Source organism: Rhipicephalus sanguineus, chromosome 8 (genome assembly GCF_013339695.2).
Source record: "Rhipicephalus sanguineus isolate Rsan-2018 chromosome 8, BIME_Rsan_1.4, whole genome shotgun sequence".
Classification (NCBI taxonomy): domain Eukaryota; kingdom Metazoa; phylum Arthropoda; class Arachnida; order Ixodida; family Ixodidae; genus Rhipicephalus; species Rhipicephalus sanguineus.
Window position 1 is genome coordinate 60,517,086 of NC_051183.1, and position 26,806 is coordinate 60,543,891.

A 26,806-nucleotide genomic window follows, 5' to 3' on the forward strand; every position below is an offset into this window, starting at 1 on the left:
GTGAATTCGTATATTCTCAATCCTGTTGAACTTTCAAAGTTCTTCAGCCTCTTCTGCGATAGGACCTTTTCTTCACAAATATTGCTGTGCATCAAGATGAACGACTTAGCTTATATATCTGCGCGAACAAAGGTTTACATCTTAAGTGGGTCAGCGCAATGTCTGGCGAGTCGGTTACAAAAGCTTGAGCTCGACCAAGAAAGGTTCTGTGTCTGCGTTGCAGTGAATAAGCAGACCGAACGAAGCCTGGTAGGGCACAGTCATACCCGCAAGTGTAGCGACTCAGAGTATCTTGGCGGCATACATCAGGCATACATCATATCAAACCACGATGACTGAAAGCGGCTTCGGGAATCTTGTGCTCAAAGTTGTCAAGGGCCCAGTAAGTATACTAAACAATAATTTTCGTTGGAGTTTTAGGTCCCAAAACTACGATATGATTATAGGACACGCCGTGGTGAAGGGCTACAGAAATTTCGACCACCTAGTGTTCCTTTACGTCCACTTAAGTCTTAGTACACGGGCATCAAACATTTAGCCTCCATCGAAATTCGCTCGCCGCGGCTGGGATTCGATCCCGCGAACCTCGGGTCAGCAGTCGACCACTAAGTATTCTAAGCAAATACAACTAAAAGGATCATTCCTAAACGCACTTCCAAGCTCGCGAGTAGCTGGTCGATGTAAAATAATACTTAACGGCTACTTCACAATTTTGCTTGTTTGGGACATAATGTAAGTATTTGTAATTTTTTTAGGAACTTGAACATAGGAAGCTTACAGAGGCTGACGTGCTCCACTCATACGTTTTCTAACATGAGGTTAATAGGCTTCCAATGCAACGCCGAGCGGCGCCACTGCTCTTATCGCAACTGGAGGCCTCCACGGCCACAACACCGCTGGCCCCGCCTCCGCGCACGCACGGAGCTCTCGAATTGCACCTGTGGTGCATCACAATGTACCTATTGCTGAATGGGAGGGCTCGGGTCGAATGAGGAGCGCATGCGCGCACGTGTCCTTGCCGCCACCGCTGCCAAATCCGGCTACAAACCGCCTTCATGGGCGGCGTCTGCCCCCAGTGGTGATTGCTCGGCCGCGCGAGTGTCGCGCCCAAACTTGGGCTTGGATTCTTTATGCAACAGCAGGAACAGCACCGCGGGTTCACGAACTCGCGTAACATGGCTCATATGAAAGAATTGTGCCACTGCCAAGTATTCACCGGCGCCCCCATGCGCAGCGTACTGAGTGCCATTGAGTAAGGTCATGCTCATGCAGGTTGCGCATGACACGTTTTCGTCGCAATCTCAGTGCAGCTTGATTTTGTAATTGAGATTAGTTTTGGAATCGCAGTCATCATTAAGCACTATACTAATAATCTGGCAAAATAACTTCAGTCCTGTGGTGTTCCGGCTGCTCTGCCACGCTTCAAAAGAAATTACTGCTTTAAATTGCAGTCAAGCACTATATAAGGCTGCTTGCCTTGCCCACGTGCTGCACAGCTTGACTGTGTTGGTTTGAAATGTGTATTCTGCCTTTTTAAAGAGACCGACAACTGGCCAGAACGGGTGATTAGATCCTGGTGGAAATGAAAAGACCGTGAATTATAGTGACAGATTCGAAAATACTTTTCGCAATCTGAGTAGCATTTATATCTTTAAATCGCGTTTAAAAGTAACAAAAACCGGTATGTCACGCCGCCTAGCGCGAGCGCCATGAACCAAACGTATGCAGTCTTAAGCACTTTGTTGAACGTAGTCTACTGCTTTTACACGCACCAGAACGAGGGCTGAAAATTTGAATATGTATGTTATTGTCAATTCCAGTTTGTTTGTAAGGTAAAAGAAGTAAAGCATGAGATGCGGCGCTGCTTTCGTGGCTTCCAGTGAAACGGAGGCTGCGGCGCATGCGCGCGGCGTCCGGCGGCGTTTCCCGCGTAGATCGACTCTCGTCTGCTCTCGTCGTATCGGACTTTTGAAGAGTAGCACGCAAGTTTGCGCTGCTGCTCGCAAAATGCCATCGACTTACTGTTCTGTGGAGGATTGCTACCACTTCATGAACAGCACTGCTGGCGTATCCTACCACTTGTTTCGTTTTCGAAGACTTAGCTTGGCTTGGCTTGACTAAAATGTGATAAAGCGACCTGTGTACGGCCAAAGTACTTCTATAAGAAGCGTCAGAAAAACGCTATAACTATTGTAAAATAATGTAATAGGCTAGAAAGCAGTAGTCGCGGCACCGCAGGCTTTGCAAATGTAACATTGCCTTTTCATACTTAGGACATAACTTGTCACCACTGCTGGCGTATAATCGCTATCGCACTCACCTCTCACTGTTTGAAGCATGTGATATTAAGACTGCATAATTCCTGCAGATCGAAAACTCTGATTACAAATGTTTTACGGCGTTCTCCGCGTTACCACTCCGTGATTAGAAGCTGTGACCGGTAAGCTTCCCATTGCACTCAAGAAAACGGGTACCACAAAAGTTGGTTGTCCGTCCCTTTAAGCATGAAAAACTTGTAACATGATACAGACTGCAGTAGGACGAGCTGTAAGAATTGTGAATTATGACATACTGGAGAGGGCTCAACAAAGGTTGAAACCATTATACAGAAAAATATAGCGCATTGTGTGCCCATATAATATGCGCAGATATCTAGAAAGTATTAATTACTTCACTTTTTACGAACATGCTCCCGAAATAGCTTGCGGTGTTGCCCACTGACGTAGCCTGCTAAATTTGGCGGATAAAACTGGCAGTCACGAGCAGCAGGATCGCGGTATAAGAAGACTGCGCGGGTTTTGCGACACTTTTCATTGCGCATAACAATTTCCCAAGTATACACTGTAAAAAATAGTTGTAAATTTACAGATAAAATACATGAAATTTCTGTACCGCGAAAGAAACTTTCTGTGAATGTGCCATGAAGGAAATCTGTTAAAAAGAGAAACCGAAATTTCCTGTTGTTCGTGACCTTCAGCAAAACAAACGACTCAAAATTGAACCTCCACAGTTTTAAATACTTCAAAGATTACAAATGTCCATGAAATAACATTTCATGTTTTTCTGGTTATTCCCACAATGCTATTTTGATTTATTAATATTCAGAGCCTTTTCTGCGGTTCTATACGTTCATGCCTCGCGGGCCCTTACATTTACAAGATGGCTACCGCTCACGACGAAGCGCGGCTACGCATGGCTGCAGTGTAAAGCGCGGCTACGGCACCGTCCTGCTCCTGCTTCTTGTGCGTCTGTCATTGAAAGGTGGGTGGTTTGCTTCTCACTAGACTTCCTTACAACAAGAACTCGTTGATATGCCTGCCCGCTTTCGAAATTCGCTCTCGCGTAGTTTCTAATTCTGCTTTGCGTCGGCAGCGCGCGCGACCAAAACGTTGTGCGAGAGCCGGAATTCCTTCCATGCTTTGGTAGAAATATTGAAGAGTTTAAGTGTAAGTGGGTGCTTGAGGGAACGCCTGCTGTTGTACCCCATTTATTTCTTTGCTGTTAGCGGCAGCGTACGTCAAGGTATGCGAATTTGTACTTGGACGGTTGCAGAGCGCATACTACAGCGTTCGCAGCGCACTTCATGTGCGTTCTCTGCAGGCAGCCATTAACGAGGTTTCGCTATACAGAATAACGAGAGGTATTTGTTCAGCTTACCCGCTTTCTTTCTTCATTACATCAAACCTGTGTATTCTGTGTTTCTGCACCTATTTTTTTCTTTATGCTTGGACCGACTTTCTCTAAAAACTAATGAAGTGCGTATAACTCAACTCAGCTAACCGAGCGACGTTACAGAGCATATAATACTTCCTTTTTTTATGAAAGTGCAAACGTTTCCTTTTTTGTGTGTTTATCTACGTGTAATAGGTAGCTTTCTCCTGCATAGTGAACATGGCCCTGAGCAATGATGTTGCGGCTTGGCGTACGGCGTTTAGTGTTTTGTAGTGGCCATTGCATGATAAGTTCTGCTTGGTTGTATAATGTTGTGTATCTTGAACATTGCTGGCGCGAATGTGCGAACCACGACCTCCTCTATAGGTGCGAACGCTTAGCTTCTTGGCGTAGTATCATTGGATGACCTTCCTTACGAAGCTTTAAGTTCCTGGCGGAAGATAGATAACCTAGGTAAACCTAGTTTACCGAATTGGTGTGTGGGGCACATCCACTCGGTAAACTGATACCTCCATTGACTAGACAATGGGGCACGGGCTTGACGTGTACACGCGCTACCTTGCGTCATCGCATTCCGCCTGCGTTGCGGTGGAGCACGTCTTCTCCTCGGTAGGAGAAACTCGGCGCGTTTCGGATTGGCGTGTTCCCTGCTGAAGCTCATGTTAGGTACGCGGTTGTTATCCGTGGTTTACACAGAACGGCATGAAGCCGTGAACACCTCTGGAAAGTGGGCTCAAGTGCGCTCGTAGTACAGGCGGTGAATCGTGGCACATGTCACATGTGACCTCTCAGTGAGCACCAACGCCGACGCCGCTGTTCTAGCCGTGCGTGAAGGCTTATTGTGGACATCGATCGTGACTACCTTTAAAGAATCCCAGTTTTCGGAGAGCCGGACTTTGTTTTTAGTGGCGTATTGAAGGGCGAATGAATCTTTCGTTGGCTCTCGCCCGTTTTGTTCGCCAGTGCTTGGCGGCAGTAGTTATTAGACTTCCACCGTCGAACAAAAGTATCGACACAAATTTTGAATGACGCAACCAAGTGTGTTCGAGATGTGTGTACGAGATGTGTTCGCCGCTGAACGCAAAATTTTTTAGCTCTTTGAGGCGCACGTTCTGTCGCGCGTGAGGTTTAGGGCGTCTGAAAAAAAAAAAAAAAAACATGCGCACGTTTTGGTCGACAGCTTTAGAAGGACATCCGTTCTATACATCCGCCCTATCGACATGTAGGCCACAAAAAGAGCAGCTTGGCAGATAACAGCGGTTCCCGAACTGCTCAGACGACTGGCGTATGACGGTATGGTCTGTGTGTTTTGCGAGCCATGCTACCGCGACAGATGGGCTTTGTTTATTTGACGGTGTTGTTTCCTGCCAAATGACGCCATGCAAAACAAACTGTAATTATGCTAATATTACCACTGAAAAAATAACATCTACTTCTTTAAGCGCATCACTCCTTGAATGAAGCGAATTGCTCATTAGAAATGTTCTGCGATTTGTAAACATTCACAATATTCTATAGATTTTGAACATATATATTGTGTTGCTCTTTTACGGAGAAGCAAATTTCATGCTATGTATAGTTTACAGCACGTAATAGGCAGGAATTGGCGTACCAGGGTGGGGGTTCAACCCCCCCCCCCCCAATTAATTGTTAGATTTAGCATGTGTAAATATGCACGCACAAACATACTACATAAAGAGCGGTTGAACCCCTCCCCCGAAAAGAATTTCTGGCTACGGCCCAATTGACCTCTGCTTTTCATAAAACAAAGGACAGTTTTCTCCATCTCAGGTGGCAAGTTTTTCCAGATTGATACAGATCATTGGACAAATTTCTCCACCACGTGCCATTTATAAATGAATTCCTAGTAACGAAAAAAGTGTGACAGAAATCGCAACTTGGTGGCTCGCTAGCCCAAATAATGAAATAGTCGACGCGAAGCAACCTTCATTGCGAACGTCATTGCGCATGCATTGTTGATTCCTTGCGTAAACACTTTCTGCAATGGAGGTTCACTGAGCGCACCCACGTGCTCGGGTGTTATTCGTCTGCATGCTTAGCCTCACGTCCGTGCAAATGCGCATGCCTTTAAAGGCTTTTTGAAAGCATTAGGAATATGTTTCAATTAGGTATAGCATTTAATGTTAAAGATTCATTCTCTCTGAATTGGCAAAAGTGTTTGTTATAGTCAGGTATTAGCCTCCTTCCCTTTCTCTTTAGAGCTTTACAGAAGTGCTTACCGTAATAACAGACTTTTCTGTTTCTTTCGGTAATTGCAGTTTTTTATTTATTTCAGCGATGTATGTCTGCAGTATCTCTGGCACCACCAAGACGACTGTGCCACGTTTCATGAAGTATGCCGCACTGCACAAAAACATGAATCTATTCTGCATGAAGTGCCCATTGGAACAGCACAGAAAAGTGTTCCGAGAGTTCCTTCTCTGAGCTAGTGCTACGAGGTACCGAGGACGAAAATAGGACTGTAGAGAAAACGAAGAGTCCAAAAGGATTTATATGGTTTTGTGCCATGGAAGCCCAAATTACCTGCACTAAGACACAACATACTGGATCACACTAAGTTGGCACTGATGCTATAGTGCCCTAAGGTGGTGCTGCATCTCCAGCTACCAGAAGGTAAGAGAATAATTTGACAGTGGCCTGCTCCTCAAATTGTTCGCTGCTTTAATTTGCCTTCTGTTATTGAGAAAATTTATTTATTTTTATTTTATATCGCATCTACAATGTCTGTAGTTCAATAAAAAATATTGTCTAACTTTTTAATTGTCTTCGTATGCTTGTTTGAACTCCAGGGTACAGGAGTTTTAATGACTACTTATCGCATAATTAACTTCATAACTTTTATTATTGCAGGCAAGTACAAGTGAAGATAACGTAGGAGACGTGCCGTGCTCCTCTTTCATCATTGCCAAATGTATTGTTATGGATATTTGCAATATATTGCTGAATATTTCTAAACAGGAAATATTTTCTTCCAGGAGAGAACTTTCTGACTGCCTGGGTATTTACCATCTGTATTGGTACCCATACTGTGATCGAATCCACCACACGGTGCCAGGCATTCAAGTTGATGCTCTTTACATACTTCGCCTTTACTACTGAATACCACAAGGAGGTCAGCCTAACCCTGGTGTTCACGCAAAGGTAAAACTTAATATGATTTTTCTGACTTTTTCAACAAGATTCACGCAACTAACTTCACGATTCAAGATTCAAGATTCACGCAACTAACTAACATGTGCGCACAATGTCACAAAGCTCATACATGGTGGATGCTGTTGAAGGTGAGGACCTTCAGCGGCACTCCGCAAGTTCACATAAAACTCGCTTGTTACATTCCGACGGACAAACGATCAGTTGCCGACCAATTTTTCGGCGACAAAATGATCACCACGTGGGCGTGGTGGTGTTGCTCGCGGAGGTACGCAATAAGGGATGGGTTGAGAAAACGTTTCGGCTTAATACACGGGGTCTTGGGCCGCGGTCTCATTGTGAACGATGAACCTAATGACAGAAATTCTGGCTTTTACTCCTATGCAAAACAGGTACTGGATTTGCGCATTCATCAAGAAAAACAAAATGCATTGATATAATAGTCATTTGTTTATTTTTTTCTTGATACTCTCGATAATTGGGCATTCGGTTAATTCAGACGTTTTTTCCGGACCCGTGAAATGTGGATTAATGGGCTTTTATTGTCTTTCGGTGAGTGTTTAAAAGCACGTGAGCCTTGCTCTGTGAGGAGCATTATTTCCTTTAAAGTCCTTACACTGCAATAAATGACATTGTATGAACCATAATGCAATTTTATAGAGATGAATCTCCATCTGGATCATGAGGTTATTTTTTTAACTGATTCCACACACACCTTAAAGTGGCAATGCGAGGGTTTCTTGAGCGCTCTACCAGCATAATCAATGTTGTTCTCAGTGTGGTCCATTATGTTCAGCATAGTCATGCAACAGCCTGGTGCACCTAAAAATATCATTCGTTTTTAGGGCAGCCGCAGCAGTCAACCCTGACAGAGGAAGCAAGGTGGATAAATCAAGGAAGCAGCGCCGCCTCACACCACAAATGACCAACTTAATCAAAGCTCTGCGAGACTATGAATGCTAAGTGTTACAACGAAAAATTTGCAGTGTCATTATGAATATACCGTATTTACTCGAATCTAAGCCGATGTTTTTTTTTTTTTCGAAAAAACTATGTGCGAAAGTGGGGGGGGGGGGGGGGTCGGCCTAAATAATGATTAAGTTTTTTTTTTCTGGCCTTGCGAATTTCGCGGGTCGGCTTATAATCAGGTACGGCCTAGATTCGAGTAAATACGGTATATCTACACAATTTCCAAACGAGTTTGAATCTACGGTGAAACATGTACGCAGTTTTCATTATTTTGAAGCTGTTTACATGCAGCATTTCCTGTGCTTAAATAAAGATTCGTTTCTTTTATCATGAAAGGACAATCTACTGAAACGTGCCTGTTTTTATTGTGCTATTTACTAGAGTGCTGGAAGCAACACCTCGCGGGTGTAGCTCCAAGAAATTCACAATGTCCACTCGGTGCTCGGCTGCTTACCCGAAAGTCGCGGGTGCGACCCCGGCCGCGGCGGTCGCATTTCGACGGAGGCAAAATGATAGAGGCCCATGTACTGTGCGATGTCAGTGCACGTTAGAAACACCAGATTGTCGAAATTTCCGAAGCTCTCCACTACGGTGCGCCTCATAATCATATCGTAGTTTTGGCTTGTAAAACCCCAGATAATATTTTTAAAAAATTGGAATATATTTGGATTATGCAAACGCAATATATTGGTATTTTTGCCATTGCATTTGGCTAAACAAAATATTTTTGCGTATACTTGTAGAAGTGACATAACTACTTTTTAGTACTGAGGAATGCTTGTCTAAGAAAATATATACAAGTTCATCTTTATGCATAAAAAAATATGTTCCAGAATTAAAATGCAGTAATTAAATAGCAGGAGGGCAGTAACAGAAAACACAACCTTTGTGATTCGATATCCGAACTTGTACTTATAGATAACGTTTCTGTAAACGATAACAGACACTATTAGCGAAATAACAGATAAAATGAGAACAGAAAACAATTTTTTTCAGTGTCTGCAAACTGAAACGTGTTTTTAAACATAACATTTCTGTACTGTAAAAGAGAAAGTAACAGTGAAATAACAGAAAGAAGACAAACAGAAAACCAAGTTTTTTCTGTAACACAAAACTGAACATTGTATTTATGCAGAAAACTTCTGTAAAGTAAAACGGAAAAAATCTGTTAAAACACAGACAACCTCAAAATAGAAAACATAGCTTTACAGAAATTCTGTGGCAAGAGAGCTGCCAGACAATTTCTGTTTTTTTCACAAAATATTTTTTACAGTGTACATTGTGGCAAGCTATGCCTGAAATCACCAATATCTATGTGCGCAAATAGGATATATTCCAAATGAACAGTACCTACTGTCGACAAGCTCGTGAGCTCCATCCGTCATCTTTTGCTGGGCGCTAAAACGAAACCAAAGGCATATCGCAGCCTTTCAGGTGGTAGCTTATTTTTTTGTAATAGTTCAGCGATGACTTCCGAATGTTTCGTGTGCTGTTCAGGCAAGCAGGTATTAACGCGATAGCGTTAAAGAGCTCGTATCGCAGAAATTCCGCCGTCGGCGTCGGCGTCAGCGCCGTTGGTTGTGAGCGAAAAATTATCATCTTGTCCGTGACCGAAAAATCGAAAAAGCTGCAAATAAAATAAATAATAAAAATCGAACCCAGGCCGTCTGCGTTTCAAGCAGGTGTTCTACCACACAGCCACGCCTCTGCTTGGAGCTGCACTGAAATTAACTTTCATGCTTCCCAAAAATACGCGTCCTCTATACAGGTGTCACAGTAGGAGATGTAATATCGCAGTAATATTGCGTGGTACAAGCGTACATTGCCATCGGGCGTCACACCATGTCAATATCATAACGACTTGATGGTTTAAAGACAGCCACTCATTACAGAAGGCACATTACTGCGCGTATTCCTTTAAGACCACGTAGTGGGTGCAACGCAATTTCGGAAACGTTTCTCGCGCATAATTGCTGCTGGTTTAAAGCATGCTACCAGTAAGGCACACGCCTTACTGCGCGCATTCTCTTAAACACTCGTAGTGTTCGAAGTGTCCACTAGGGGCAGGATATCGCTATCGCGTTCAACTCTTAAAGGCGAAACTTAAGTGTCCCCCAATTTTTCGTGACATTCCAGGGACCAAGGTAACACTGACTTTAATGAAACGTATTGGTTATCCAAACGAAGGAAAAAAAAAAAAGCACCGACGCGAACCTATTTCGTGAACAAGGTCGGCACGGTGCTTCGGTCAAAAATTACCGGCGCGCCTATAAAAGCGCTCTGCAAGCTCAGTTCTTATTTCCCGGTGCAATTTAGTTGCTCTCCTGCAATATGAGCTAGACATGCAAAAGAGAATTTCGATATATGCATTTTGAAGCAAACGGATGTCGCTCGTCCACGAGAGAGCATGATTGATCAACATTTGCTTTTCAGTGCTGCAGATCGACGAACGCGATGACAGACGGAAACGGTGTGCGACTTGGCTCCGTCAATGGCTTAGGCTGAGAAGCGTGTGTAATTAATATCAGTGTCACAGACGCTGCTGCGCGCGTCTGCGAAAAATTAGTGCCGCCACACGAGACTCTGTTGGCGGAAAGGCCCCAACACGCATCTCTATTCAAGCTTTCCAAGGCAGTGTGCGCCAACGTGCATTGTACGCATGCCGCGTCTTCCCTACGCTTTACGCCTCCTTTATCTCTCCCCGTTTCTTTCGCAGCGAAGTTCTAAACATCTCGTTGGTCTGAAAATTTCGTGGCGTCAATGCAAAACTCCTATGGCGCATACATACCACAGAAATTTGGCAAATCCCACTACTCACCAGAGACGCTCGCGTGCTCGCCTGCTAGCAGATGCGGGCGCTCTTTGGGTTTCCACCTCGGGCTCTGAGGAAGGGCATTCGGAGAGGTGGACAGACGAGCCGACGAAGACATCATAGCGAAAGAAAGAGCGAAACGTGAAAACGCGTGTAACTCAGCTAGCGTTCGCTATAGACTCGTGCAGAAGAGCAACGCCACAACTGAATTTCAACATCTGGGTGGTTTAGGTGCCCTTTAACAATTGAAGGCAAACGACATATTATTCTTTGTCATCACGCATTCAGCATAGAGCTCAGTATTCATTTCAATAACGAACACCACAAAACAAGCATAAAAACTGCATGATGGGCGATAAGCCGCCTGTGAACAGTGGAAGCAACCTCCCACGCATTCTCGGTAAAGATTAGGTTGAAGCTGCTTTGCATTTGGCACGAGTGCTTGGAATGACGTCAAACGGCCCTTCCTTCTCCCCGCGTGTGTTTCGCGCTTTCATATATGAAAGCAATACCCGTCTGGCAACTCATTCAGTTCATTAGAAATGGGTAGACCACGGATATTAAATACACCAGAAGAACAGCGTCAATACAATGCTCGAGGAAAGGAACAAATGACTCTTGCTGAAAATGTCGCGGAACCAATCACGGTCTACAACAACCACCACAAAGCATTTTCATTACCAGTACTTTAATGTAATAATAAAAGACAACTCCTCCCGCTGCTCCATCGGTATGTGTGGTGCTTCATACAACTACGCTGGTCATTCACGTTCGCAGGCCGAGATGGACGCCGTTTTTAGGGGCGAAGCTCCTTAAGGCGGCACCCGTTCGTCCCTCGTAGTCGTCGTGGTCGTAGTAGTGAGTAACAAGTCTTACGCTTTGACCTCCAAGGTGGTGCCGGTGGGAGATTTCTCCTGTGCGTTGTTGAACAATAAAAAATTCGCAGCGTGCGCGTTAACTAAAAGCCGAATTCTTCTGTCTCTCATTCCCCATTAGCAGCCATTGGCATGTTCCAGTAGGAAACGTTAGTAGAAGTAGAAGTGTAAGTGTTAGCTAAAAGCCGACTTCTTCTGTCTCTCATTGCCATTAGCAGCCATTGTTTACCTCCAAGGTAGTGCCTGGTGAGATTTCTCCTGTGCGTGATTAAACAATAAAAATTTTGTTCAAAACGCCGTTGATTGATGAAATAAACCAACGAAAGACGCCAGATGTTTTGTAAAAGCAGAACGAAAGAACGCCAGATGTTTTTCTTAAAGTGTAGTAGTAGTAGTTATATGCAGCCACCTCGCCCGATCGTCAACGGGCGAGGTGGACCGGCAACGGCGCGAGGACCCTGCCGTACGAGAGTTAAATCACACTAAAAGACATACTTTGCGGGCGAAACATTCTAGTGAGCTTTCAACTTTTCGTCTCAATGTACATGATAAAGAAATTATTTCTACGAGAAACGCAAGGCACACCTTGAGCAATATGTTTGGTTTTGGGACGCTAAATGGAACCATGAGGCGATGCGAAGCCGGAGCACTTGCACGATCGCGTTCCGTTGGCTTTCGTTGGGCATGCTACCGACCTCGCGTCGTGGAACGCGCGTCCTGTCTTCCCTCTAGCCTTGCCTTTAATTCGCACAGGGCGAGCGGGGAATGCGGTCGCTCTTGGCGCTCTTTCGCTCGGGAGCGGACTTCTTCCTTGCATTTCACCGATCACAAGTGATAATGAAGGGACCACGTAAACCAACAGTACAATAAAAGTTTGATGTTTAATATATACACGATGTTTCACACTCTTTATATTATGTACTGGGCGCATTTCACGGAAGAGTTTCACGGTTTACAGATGATTCCCTCCGTAGCTTCGCCCCACTCATCATCATTCACCCCGTGGATATGCTGTGATTTTTTTAACACGGAAGTGTTTTATGCCAGAATCCACCGAGACTTCCATGACGTATTTCCGTCACGGAAGTACGTCAACAAAATGTACGCCATCAGATAGCAAGAAAACTATAAGAAAAATTTCCGTTGACGGGAATCGAACCCATGACCTCCTGGTCCACGACGATGGCTGGCGGGCGTTTAGCCCCCTGAGCTACCGCCAAATTTTTTTTTCTTTATTGTGAGCTACCGCCAAACACATTACGGACGCGACATGAATGCGCCTTTTGTCTTTCACACTTGCCTCTCGCAGTGCTCTTGGATATATGGATGCTATGAGGGTCCCCTTTATAATGGGGCGGTGGTGGAGGTACATGTTTGCTGTTGCTAAAGCACATGTACTCGGATAGGATTGAACATTTATGCGCTGTTACACCTGATTATGAAGTTCTATCTGTTCTTTCTGGAAAACTACTCTTCGTTGTTGTCTATCGCCCCCCGTGTGGTCGCATTGAAGATTTCTTTGCTTACATTGAAAGTGTTTTTGAATTTGCGTGTCAGTGCCAATATACTATTTTCCTTGGTGGTGATCTGAATATTAATATTCTTGAGAATTCTCCAGGACGCACACAGTTGTTGCTTCTGATTGAGTCTTATCTTCTCCGAAATGTTATCACTGTACCAACCCGTGTTACCTCGTCGTCTGCAACTGCACTTGACTTGATAATCACTAATGAATCTACTGAATGTGTTTCTGCAGGGGTTATTAACAGAGCATTGAGTGATCACCTCCCCGTATTTCTGTTGAGCAACGTCTCATTGGTTTCTAACAAAATTACTCACGACCCATTATTTCGGACACAAAATATTAACGCCAGCTCATTAGAAGAATTTCGTTGCATGATATTAAATTTTGATTGGACGCCACTGTACAGACACACGACTGCAGACGAGGCATTTAACTTTTTTTTAAAACACTTCACAATGTTTTACAGCAAGGCATTCCCATACAGGGTTGCGAAAAAACCGAAGAAGGCCCGTAAGCCTTGGATGACGTCTCGCATCCTTAAAATGATTTCCAAGAAAAACAACTTATATCAGAAGTTTTTACAGAGTCGCGAACACCCCGATCTCGTAGCTTTTAAAAAATTTCGCAATAATTTGAATGGCACAATAAGAAAATCTAAAAAAGAGTATCACATTCGCTTATTTTCAGGCATTAGTGATCAAAAGGTTCTCTGGAATAGATTAAACATGTTGCTAAAATCTGAACGAACGTGCTCACCTGCTTCTCTTACAATTGATGGTATCAACTATGTTGGGAAAGATTTAAGTGACAAGTTCAATGACTACTTTGCATCCCTTGTTCAAAGTGAGCATGACCCTAGCACTCTCGATTACGTGAGAAACCGAGCACAGGACACCATGGCACTTATCGAGTGTGATAGCGATGAAGTATTAGCCGCTTTCAGACGTATGAAAATCAGTAAATGCGCGGATGCTTTTGGTCTGACAATGAGACCCGTGCTACATGTACTTGATGTCATTTGCCCCTTCCTAACTCATATTTATAACTTGTCCCTCAGCACTGGTATATTTCCATCAGAAATGAAAAAGGCGAAAGTGATTATTCTCCATAAGGGAGGTGCTAAAGAAACCCTCGGTAATTATAGGCCCATATCCATTCTACCAATTTTTTCCAAGGGATTAGAGCGAGTTATTTATGTGCGTATTTCAAAATTTTTCGAAAAATACGGGCTGATAACTAATACACAGTTTGGTTTCAGGGAAAGATCATCTACGGAAGTTGCGTTGCTCACACAAAAAGAACTTATTCTTCATAATATAGAAATGAAACTATTGACTTTAGGAATATTTATAGATTTTTCAAAAGCGTTCGATAGAATTAATCATAAAACCCTTCTTTTAAAACTTCCAGCTTATGGTGTCAGAGGTATTTCTTTGGATTTAATATCGAGTTATTTGCGTAATCGTACTCAGTATGTGGCTATCGACAACCACGACTCGTCCTGTAATAAAGTAGAACATGGTGTTCCTCAGGGTAGCCTGCTTGGTCCTTTGCTGTTCATTATTTATATTAATGATTTGATAGAAATAGACACTAGTGTTCAATATATTATATACGCAGATGACACGAGCTTATTCTTATCGGGTTCAAATGCAGATGATTTAGTCAATCGGGCCAATATCGTCCTAAATAAGTTACATACTTGGTCTCTTAAAAATTCCCTTCTTATTAATTCCAATAAAACTAAAGCAACATTTTTCAGAGCAAAAAATCAAGTTATTTCTGTCAGAGCCACACTTACCTTAGGAGGAAATGCCATAGAAATTACTGACACAGTTAGAACGCTTGGAGTCTACTTTAATGAATTCATGCTCTGGGATAGTCACATAGAACATCTTCAAAGTAAGCTTGCACGTGTAGTTGGCGTTTTGAGAAAATTCCAGCATCTATTGCCAGAAAAGGCAAAGCTTACGTTGTACCACGCCCTGTTTGAATCACAGTTAAAATATTGCGTATTGGTATGGGGAAGTTCAACAAAAACAAATATTAGTAAACTAGTCTCTATGCAGAAAAATGCGCTTAGAGCGATTGCTGGCGTGCCTTACAGAACGCACTCTGAACCACTGTTTACCACCTACCATATCATGCACTTTACCAACATGTACCATCATCGTCTTTTACAGCTCTACAAATCACAGATTGAACGCGGCATATTGTTCTTATGTGAAGTCGCTAACCTCCACACCAACATTCTTTGCTACCTTACAAGACACCACGAGTACTGGTCTGTGCCTCACCCACGTACTAATTACGGCTTTCAAACCCTAAGCTATACATTACCTTCCTTGCTTAACAAGTTTGGCTTTACTCACACCTCGATACGCGAACTTTCCTTTAACTCTCTTCGAAACTTATTTCGTTAATGTGTACATTTTGATGATGATTGTGATTTTTGATTTTTAATGTGTGCACCTTAATTATATTTTGTGTACGCAACTTTATTTGAATATATCTGGAGATATAATGTGTTTGTAGTGTCACCCATTTTATTGTGCACCGTGTTCTTTTTTCTGCTTTGGAGTTCTTGTTTGTTATGCTACAATGTTATCCTGTGCTATTTCTGTTTCGTGCATACCGCAGTGCCGATGTATACGGGGGGAAGGGAGCAATGTCAAGCCGCGACTGTGCGGCTTTTTTTCCCTCCTCCTCAGCCATGTATATATATATTTTTTTGTATGCATGTCTGAAATAAAGACTCAGACTCAGACTCAGACTCACATATGTGCCACCAGGCTCGAAAAAAAAAACACAAAAAGAAACGCGCCATTGCAACGAGCGTGCCATTCGGCGCGTTTCCAAATGCAAGTTTAATTTCGTCAATGCTTTAACACACCGTGAGGTAGTGGCTTTAGCAAGCCTCGCTCATAGCATACATCCATATCGACAAATAGCTCTCCGACGCTCGCCTGGCTGTCGCACCGCGTTCCCTGCTCGCCTTCTAAGTAACGGCCAGGCTAGAGGGAAGACACGGCGCGCGTTGTGTTTCTCTTCGCATTTCATGACGCTTTGAAGGAGTGCATACCGAGCATTAGTGTTTATTATATGCTTGTTGATGCCATCTTTGAGCGGGACTCACCATATGCGATATCCACGTATGTGTGAAGAACTTCAGCTACTGCAAGGGTTAAATCCTGATCATGGGCGTTTGTCGGTACGGAGATGTGCCATAGAGAAAGAAGAAACAGGATGTGCCACTAGGCTTCAACGTGAAAGCGATGCGTCCACATCAAACGATGCTATATCTGCCAAACAGTAGACATGTACCAATGCACTATAAACAATAAACTACTTCTGTTACGACACGTTTCACTATCGTGTTATACCGATTCCTATGAAGGAGGGATCAGCCATGTTTTTGTTTGTTTGTTTGGTCAGACAGCGTGCACTGCGAACGCATTAGCTAGAGATATGGAGCTCGTGCAGTGGAGGAAGCTTTCTGTTCTGTAGAATCCTACTCATCGTTCCGGTTATCGCGGGCCCTCGTATGCTGTTCGCAATAGCACACGGTAATGCAACGCCACCGGGGGATGAAAAAAATCACAGCATATCCACGGAGTGAATGATGATGAGTGGGCGAAGCTGCGGAGGTTCATCGGTAAACCGTGAATCTTCCGTGAATTCTGCCCAGTACATCATCACCGACGTGAGATCGGGCGCGTTTATACTAAAGGTTCGATGAGTTATGACGAATTGCAGCTCACTTTATTTTACATGTACGCTGTGAATTTTCATTGTTTAGAAAACCATTGCTTTAGAAAAATCTGGCGTCTTTCGTTAAGCAGCTGGTGTCTTTTCGTTTTGCTTTAGAAACATCTGGCGTTGTTTCGTTCTGCTTTTACAAAACATCTGGCGTCTTTCGTTGGTTTATTTCATCAATCAACGGCGTTGTGAACAAAATTTTTATTGTTTAATCACGCACAGGAGAAATCTCACCAGGCACTACCTTGGAGGTAAAGAATGGCTGCTAATGTGAATGAGAGACAGAAGAAGTCGGCTTTTAGCTAACACTTACACTTCTACTTCTACTAACGTTTCCTACTGGAACATGCCAATGGCTGCTAATGGGGAACGAGAGACAGAAGAATTCGGCTTTTAGTTAACGCGCACGCTGCGAATTTTTTATTGTTCAACAACGCACAGGAAAAATCTCCAACCGGCACCACCTTGGAGGTCAAAGCGTAAGACTTGTTACGGACTACTACTACTACTACGAGGGACGAACGGGTGCCGCCTTAAGGAGCTTCGCCCCTAAAAGCCAAGAGCGCAATAGCGCAAGAAGATATGTACGGAACAGACACGTATGTTGTTCAAGAAAACGAAGACGACAATACTAAATCCGCGCTATAGATCACGTCCACAACGCACTATAAACGACCAGTGTGTAGTAAAAGAGTAAAAGAGTAAAAGGTAACACACGCCGTCTCTGTGTATACAGTTGAAACGCACGATCAGTCTTGTTTGTTTCGCGGCGCACCGTTCGCACAATGTCCATGACATGCTTCTATGAAACACGCCATTGCGGTGGGTGTATAGATATCTGTGGCAAATATATGAGCGCAGGAAGACAAAACAGTGCTCCACAGGTCACGCTGAAACAACGTGGTTTCGATATTTTACGCGTGTTTATAATCGCACTGGAAATTTCCATAAAGATGTATTGCAGTGCAAGGTTAGCTAAGAACATTGATAGTCACATCTCCCCGGCAACGAACACTTTTCATGAACGCCTACCTCAGATCGGAAGCGTACGTCACTAGAGAACAAATCTTCGGCTTTGCGAAGCGGCACGCCTCTTCAAGCTGGCGTTCGGACGAGTTTTCGAGAGCGCAGAACTCCGATATTGTGTTCTCGTCAATTTGTGGGAGCATAGTGAGGTCCGCTGACCATTCGGCGCTGGATTTCGGAAGAAACGGCCGCATTTTCTCTGCCCAAAAGCTCCGCCACACACTGCTGCTCAGCCTTTCCTCATGGGGCCACTAGCAGACGATTCCGCGACTAGCCCAGCAAAAACTGGTGGACGAGACCAGTATTGCCGAAGGGCCGAGCAATATGAATATCCCCGATTTCTGTTTTTTTTTTTTTAATGTCGAACAGTAGGACTCAGACAACTTAGAATCGGGCTCCTCTTTCAGGGAGCAGTAGAACTCAGTTGACTCGAACTTTCTTGGGCTATTACGATCGCTCTGTCATGATCGTAAAACCGGTTATCATTGCATGCCCTTTCATAACGTCAAAATACACCGCCCGATTTCTGGCCTGAACATGTATTAAAAAATGTAATTGAACGAAGATTCAGTCCTGCCTGTTCGTCATGGTCCTGTGCGATGCAGATTGCTAATATTATGTGACGACTTTTTCTTTACTTCTTCAGTTTGACTATTTTCCCTACACGATGACAACCGTACGAGACGGAAAGAGGCAAGTGTACGGGCTTACAGGCTCTCTCTTCGGGAATATCACGGCATCGCTGAACATCAGGTACGAAGTTCATCATGAATCAAGCTATCTTAGCCAAGCTTTTTTTTTGTGGCACGAGCACCGAGCGGTTACTTGCGGTCTTCCTGGTATTCAAAGAAAGCCTATAAAAGTATAGGTGGTATGAAATCGGTCGCTTTGGTGCCATTTATGCGCGGTACATGTGATATTACAGCTTATGTTTACTTAAGGTCAAGGCCACTGAATTATCCCAATGATTAATAAAATTTAGTTTATTGAGTTTATACAAAAAAAATTTATGAAGACCCTCTGAACTCTCTCTAAAGGATAAAAACTAATTATCAGTGTTGATTATGGCGTACAGAATGACACAGTAAGAGCAGACCAGCATAAAATAAAATCAGTGCCGAGCAATAAAATATTAATAAAATAAAGAAGCAAGATCTAGAATAGCTTGGCATCTTCACTGCATCCGCGTTTTTCATATTTACTTTTCGACTATGCATTGTTATTCGCAAGTGTGTGTCTGTGCCTGCAGTACGTACGCATGTGCGCCTCTTTCAAATGCGTTCCTTTGTCGAAGTGTTAGAAATAAATTAATACTAACATCGTACGTGCACGTGATAATCTCTTGAAACATAGCAAGGCAAGTGATTTACATGGCTAGTAGGTAAAAAGATTTAGGGGGCCTTTTGCGCTATCGGTAAGGCGACTCGAAGGCGAAAGCCTTACTGACGATACAATAAAGACTGAAATTCCACGTCAGAATACGACGAGCCGTTTGGCTCTTGGCGTCTCATTTCGAACTTATCGAGGCTACTCTGGAGTTGCATTCATCTTAGGCTTGCCACATAATTTATTAGGCCCTGCTTCACTGCCTTCTATCGCGCGCACATTCCGCCAGCCATCAGTAGGGAAAGTGACACGAACGCCGTTTTTTTTTCTTAGTACGCGAACGCTGCAACGACAAATTGAACGCGCACCTAACAGGTCTGAAGCCTTGCTTGAGAGGAACGCCACTTGTATATTTCTTTCTTTTTTTTTTGTCACGCAAACGCCGAAATGACGAAGTGAATGCACAGCTCGCGTGCCCCAGCATACACTGGGAGCAATGCAAGTAGGTTTTTTTTCTTCAATGTCCTCACCGCTGGTTTCCGTCAAGGAAGCCGCACCATGAGTTACTCAACTATTTCAGCTTAGGAGGAAAGATGATGCCAAACTCAACAATTTGATATGAGTTTCTCCACTCAACTCATATTTCATCAAAAACGCCTGCTCTCTTCATGAAACATACGTTAGCACCATCTCAACAATCTCCGATAGCCTAGCGAAGCGTAGCTTGTTACTGGCCCGAAAAAATTTCTGATGGACCCAAAAGGATGAATACGCAAATCACTTTGCTCCTGACATTGTACTTTTTGGGTAATATTTGCATGAACATCGACGAAGCAAGGACTAAAATGATTGTTTTTGGCTTCAAAGTCACTGGGATCTGTTTCAATAGTTGTACTTTTTGGGAGGTCGTGCAAAACGAAAAACGCTTGATTCCTCTATTATAGGAATTTGTATAACACGAAAGTGAAACTTGTCTCCACAGAAGCAGTTGCAGATGGATTTTATGTAATTACTCCTTGAGCTCAAATTCTAACGTGACTTTTCGCTTTCCTACATACACTGTTGAGTGAAATTTGAGAGCATTAATATCATGAAATAAGGCTGTTATGACTGCGCACTTTGTGTCCCATTTGGGCACCACAGTTTATTAACCACATACTTTGTAAAAATGCAGCTATGACCTCTTGGATAGTGTGGATGAGTATTGGGGAAACCTTCTTGACGATGGCAATTTCACCGGCCCACTTGGAATGCTGCAAAGAAACGTACGTATCTTGTGCCCAATTCATCTGAGAGAGCTTGCTTTTCTTTTTAGATGCGAAGCAGCTTATGGCGGGGGCTTTGTCCTTTTCTCCCTACCGCGTCCCGTGGCGTCCACCCCCACTGCGCATGCGCGTCCCCTCCGCCTCTCTCTGCTCTCCAACGCTCGCCCCTCTCTCTCTTCTAGGACTCTTCTACTCTACGGAGGGCGCGCACGAGAGGTGGTGCGACAGCTGCATACTCCGCTGGGGGCGGCAGGGTAGTTCCGTGGTATAAAATGACGGAGCGCGAGCGCCTCATTCTCTCCTGCGCAACGCACAACGAGCGCCTACGCCAACGCCGCCACCAGTGCCACAGTTAGCGCCAGGAAAAGCGCAAGCGTCAGCGCCAGTGTCAACGTCAGCGTTGACACTGGCTCCCCGCTGATTCGCATCCACACATGGTTCCTTTTAGCGAGAGATGATGTAATATTTTTTTGCTTTTTAGCATGTTCTTATGCTGCAGTCATTCCGCTCCACCGTTAATGAAAACAGAGCACCTGTAATGTGCACAGGTTGCATGTGAAGAAGAAATGGTGTTGAGAGAAGCGAGTCACTGCCGACCACTGCCACGACCAAGCCAGCAAATGTGTTCGTTTATGTATCAGCCAAGCACACTCGCTCGCTTAGCCACAGTGAACAGTAGTAAGTTAGCGCAATAAGCGATAAACCTACAACGCGGAAAGTCTTTGTTCATTGACCAAACCTATCCAACAACCAAGTATACGCCTAGTTGTATGCTACCCGAATCGCTGGTTGACCTCACACAATGGCATCACTTTCAAGAAATGAATACTTACCAAACCGACCAACCGTCATTTGTAGTACCCAGATGTCAGAATGGTTGCTACTAAAAGCATAGCTATGTGTTACGCTAAGGAGGGTCTCAGGGATCAGGAAATGATACAGCCTATATCTACATTCAATCGCACGCTGCATTGTCATTGGTCAGGACGGTTTTAAAGAAAGTATTGCGAACCCACTTCAATGTACATAGGTTATATCAGCCCACATTCATCAGGATTTAAGCTAATTGGCTTCAGGTACTACATAGTCGGGATTCGGTGAACAACATCGCTAGCCGAATGCGTAAGAGTCGACAATGCGAAAAAGGGACCCAGATTGGACATTTATATACCGAACCAAAGTGTTTGCCAAGTGGTACAGCATGCGCTTGCATACAACAAAGCCATTAAAAACCCGAAGCCCGTGCTCAGAAAATGAGCTTTTGATGCTGAAAGCAAACAAAGACAACCATTAAACACTCAAGTTAGGTAAATATGCGATTTGAGATACCAGAAAATATTATAAAACCACTCCTCAAACCACAGTTCATGCTCGTAGACTAAAACGATGGAAGTATTTACCACGAGTAATGTTTAGAAATTCCATTCAATACACCCCTTATTTTTTCTGTTGAAAGAAAGTAGCCGTCACAAGATGTTACATACCGCGAATAGCGTCGCGAAGTAACTGGCGATGTGTCAGCTACGGGCAGTACGATAAACGCCAAAGCACATTGCGGAAATAATACAAGTATTGATCAAGTTTCTTTTCTCTAATTGAAACATTTTCTCAATTAGCCTGAAAGCATTACTGCAGGGAGGAAGGGGGGGATGCGCACAAGTTTAAATAAGAACATTTTCATTTATCCTACCCACTCGCATATGCGGAGTCGGTACCACTGAGCGAGTTTATACAGAAAAAATCTAAGGGCTTACATACCATTTTCTCCTGGCCTCGAGTTCTGTAACTGTGAACATAGGACCAATGCGTCTAGATATGCAATTTGACAATTTTCGGTAACTTTTCTTACCAATTTCAGTTTTTTTTAATATTTGGTACGTATTATTTATTATTAATTACTTGGCGGTTGTTTGAAAGAGAACTGGCAGGATATTTTCATGTCTAACAAATAACTGTACAAAGTCGAACACTGCAGAATAAACTACGCAACGAGAAGACAATATAATATATAAAGCAGAGTTAAATCATTTCGAGACTACATTCCTAGTTTTGCACACCCAAAGCACGTCATGATTACGAGACATACCACAGTGGTATAATCTGGATTAATTTTAACCGCATGGGGTGCATTACCATGCCCCTAAATAAGTACATGGGTGCTGTTGCATTTCGCCTTCGTCCAAATGCGGCCGTCGTGGACAAGAATGACCTTCGCCTCCTCGAGTTTAACAGCGAGATGCGACGCGTGCCAGGTACCATGAAAGGTTAACATGTTCAACATTAAGTTCAAATTTATTTTCCTATTGATACATAAAAAACACAGGAGAGGTTAGACATGAACGGTCAGAAACCGTTAGAAGGATGAAGTAAAAAATTTGCAGTCCTTCACCTATTGGGGAAATGAGAACAACCGAAGCTAGATATGTGCGCGCCTGACCTACTAACTTATTTATTTATTTATTTATTTATTTATTTATTTATTTATTTCGCATTGCGCAACGCTCCCTCCTAATATTTTCGTTCCACCATGCTAGGAATTGGACCTTTACATACGTGCGTTGCAGCGCAACACGTGTTGCTACGGGCAACAACGAAGGCCATGCGTTCATATCCAGGCAACCATGAAACGTGCCAGCGAGATCACATTCTCATATCAGAAACGGCTGATTGCGGACACGTCCATGCTCCAGGGAGCTTCAATATTGCAAAATGGAGCATACGACACGCATGTAACCGGCGCACCTTAGACGCCCGCAGTTGAATACACTGGCCAGGGTCGGGTTTTCCGCGTTCGATGCCGCCTCCGCCACCAGCCAATCTGCAACTCATAATGAGCTGCGGCTGAGAAGAACAATGATAGCAGCATTCCTCCTTCTTGCAGGAAGCGGACGCAGCCGTGGGACCATTCTCTCTGAAAGTGGACTACCTGCGCTATATCTATGCTGCTGAGGCGCACATCTACGAAGACGTACCAATGCTGAGTGGAGTTAAGAGACCATACTTGCCCGGCGCATTCTCCTCCACCGACTCCTTCCCGCCAAAGGTAACATTTTGAGCAGATATCTCTCAAAGAGCTAGCGTTCAACAGTTCCATATTCGGCATTCACGCCACAAATGCGCTCGGTGTTTCAACATCCCTTACGATACTGCAACACATGTAACTTGATGTGCATCCAGCCATGAGAATATCCGCACAACAGGTTACCTAAAAATAGTCAGTGTGCCCACGCATGCTGAAACATCTAAGCGCCAATCAAATCATCTTAACAATGGTTTTCATGTGTAGACGGGTCCACTGTTAAAGGGAACACTTGCGTGCAGGGCATGTTCGGATTTCGCTCTCTTGCAAAAGCATAGTGGCTGAGATTTGCATAACACTACTGGTGGCTGGCAGTTGCGACTCCTTTTGACAGAACAGTGCCATGAACGAACGAAGTTTCCCCATTCGCTTGCCGTTAGGGGGCCAGCAATATGAAGGGTGCTCATTCGAGTGTTCCCTTTTAACAGTGGACCATACTGTACTGTACTCACGGATTTGAACGCGGCAACAAATATTTCAGTATAACGACTAGTATGCGCAATTGTTCGAGGTAACCAGGTCATGTCGCGAGGAATGTGGTGTGTAAAGGTAATGGTGGTTCTGATCTACGCGTTCGAGTCGAAATTTCGCCGATATCGACCGAACTGAAGACGGTGGAAAAGGAAGAATGCGCGCTACTTAGCCCTAAATCGTCCTGTTCGAATCCTTGAGTACTGTACTCTATACAACGCATATAATCAATTCTGAATTTTGTATGCTTATATAGTAATAGGATCAATTATGTAAAAATCAGAGTTAGCGCAGGTTTTCACCAAAGAAGAAATATTTTGAACGTTATGTAAGTCACTATGAAAACAACGCGATGTTTCACAATCAGGTTCATGCACTGTGTAGTAGCTCAGTTCATTTTGTAATCATTTCTACAGCAGGGGCAGTATAGGGTGGGTAGAAATTATTATGTTCCGACGACAGAACAAAACATTTCTGGCTCACGCGAAGTGCAAACTTATGAAGTATGGAAGTAACAGTAAGTTGTATTCATAATATTTATGAAGCTGTGAACTTTAAGCACGACACACAATACCACACACATGGCAAAGACAACCGCAAGCACCGTTAGCCCATCAGTATCCAATAAAAAAATTCATTTCTAGTTGCTCTTTCTGCCTATACCACCTATACAAAGTTGATCAACTTGTGCATCAGTGTGAATTAAGCAGCTGTATTCATAATTATAAGCAAGAAGCTGACATGTTCATGGTGCCGCGAGAACTAATCATGTCCATGCCAATCCCGCAATGCCACTACAGGTGATGGAAAGGACTGTTGAACAGGGAATTTAGCTGCAGCGAACTTTGGACAAATGGACTTTGAGGGTAGCGTTACAAGTATTTTCTCTTCTGAGAAATTTAACCTTTAAAAGAATAGCACCTGTTAGCCTAATTACATAGTACCTATCCTACGGCACTTCAACGAAGGCCTACTTATTTCGAATCGGAATGGCTAGCAGCCCGACAAGTCATAACTGTAGCTGCGTGGAGACAATCGCCCATCTTCTCTTCTGGTGTGCTCGCTTTATTCCACCAAGAAAAGAACTGTCAGAAGTGTTAGATAGACTTGACAATCGCCTTTTGTCGGAGGAAAAGATCTTAGGACACACTGGCCGAAACTGTCCTCGGCACAGAAAGCTTTGAGAGCGTTGTCGCGCTTCTTGCGGACAACTAGTCTCAGAGACAGACTTTAAACAGTGTAGTTTATCGTATTATTGTTCTTTTTATTCTTTTTATAACATCTCTTTTCTATCATCTTTTATTCCCCATACCCCTTTCCCCGGAACAGGGTAGCCGGCCTGTCTGAGAACTGGCTAACCTCTCTGTCCTTCCGTTTTTCTTTTCCTCCTCCTTCTCAACGATTATTTATCCTCACCATAATACTGAATTATGGTAACGATGACAGCCCAAATGCTTCATGTCGTAATGCACCGACACGTATGACACGAACTGAAGAAAACGAGCATGGGCTGATTTCGAGCATGGGCAGACCTACTTACACACTGCACATAAGTATGTCTATGCTTGAAATAAAGTAAGCTGTTAGTTGACGAATCACCCTGTGTTGTCTTTCCTTTTCTTCAATCCGTGTCACACCTGGCAGTGCATCACAAGGTGAAGGCGTACCAGCTAGCTCCCGTTGCAGCCTTATTAACCCAAATGCTTTGGTCGTAATATGGATTCTTTTCAGACATATTGACATGAATTCAAAAATCTTCATGCTGGTAGGTTATGGCTCAGGTTAAACGAATCAAGCAATTCCAAATCCACGCTGTGTTCCACATGATGGCAATAATTTCGTTCCACTAATTTATATTATGAATTATGTAGAAAGGGGATAGCAGGAGGGCAACGTTTTTACTTGATTGTGCGTCGATATCAGTGTATTACTAGTGATAATCACTGAACTAGTGGACACCAAACTGTGATGTGCTTTTATCGCACCGCGTTAGCGTGAAAGCGCTTCTACCGTAGCAATCGATGTTCCGCGCATGTTAGAAAGGAACACGATGATTGAGCAGCGCGTTAGGAGCAGTTAAGCAAAGACAGAGCGTAGTCTTGCACGCCACTAGGATGTGCTCCTTTGCTTGCCACAACCAAACTACCTCTAATGAATTTTTCTTGCAATTTGACGTTCTACACAGACTATGGTGCTACTCTTCGCTACAATGGTCGTTCTTGTGCTCCTCTCTGCCGCGTCACTGCATAATGCCAGGGGCTGGACGACCACACTGCAGTCGGTCTTCTGGGTCTACGCTGCGTCACTGCTGCTCAAATGTTAGTGTTTTTTTTAATAAGGACGCCATGATGCCTACTGACAAGTCCATAGACCGATTAAAAAAACATTCGGCAATCGCGGCTCTTTAGAAAGGCGAAGTAACCATTTGCATTAAATATATTAATTGAAATGATCCAATGGTTTTCGCAAAGAAATGCTGAGTCTTTTCTCTAACAAACATGTCAAAGCTAATGGACTTACCGAGGCGCTGATAATGCCCATTTATGATTTTTTTTATATTGCCACAAGCACTTTGCCGGCAGTGTGCTCCAATGCGCCACTGCATCTGTAGGTGATACAAAGATGGAAAAAAACGGTACGAAGCTATCCCCGTCTCCATCGAAATTCAAGTTATGATTGCGGCAGTGTGAACACAAACAAGTATTAGTAGGTAGAAGATAGGTTCAAATATCATAGATGTGGACGCCCTAAAGAATGGAGACTTTTTCACAGCTTCACAGGCAATTACTAACGATAGTTGCCTTACAAAACTACAGCAGTTTTCAATAGTTTTCAATTTTAAGCAAAAGAGTATAT

General features: G+C 43.7%; 1 protein-coding gene across 1 annotated transcript; it reads left to right on the plus strand.

The window, feature by feature from the left end:
- Positions 1 to 322: 322 nt before the first annotated feature.
- Positions 323 to 26,273, plus strand: LOC119402004 (uncharacterized). The gene is made up of 5 exons (XM_037669037.2): positions 323 to 382; positions 18,456 to 18,562; positions 20,310 to 20,400; positions 23,282 to 23,443; positions 26,136 to 26,273. The coding sequence occupies exons 1-5, from the start codon at positions 332 to 334 to the stop codon at positions 26,271 to 26,273; spliced, it is 549 nt and encodes a 182-aa protein (XP_037524965.2). The 5' UTR covers positions 323 to 331.
- Positions 26,274 to 26,806: the final 533 nt, after the last annotated feature.

Coding starts and splice junctions, on each gene's coding strand:
- LOC119402004 (XM_037669037.2), top strand. CDS start 332: ATGACTGAAAGCGGCTTCGGGAATCTTGTGCTCAAAGTTGTCAAGGGC. Junction 383..18,455: donor TCAAAGTTGTCAAGGGCCCA/GTAAGTATACTA, acceptor TTACTTCTTCAG/TTTGACTATTTTCCCTACAC. Junction 20,401..23,281: donor TTGGAATGCTGCAAAGAAAC/GTACGTATCTTG, acceptor TCCTTCTTGCAG/GAAGCGGACGCAGCCGTGGG.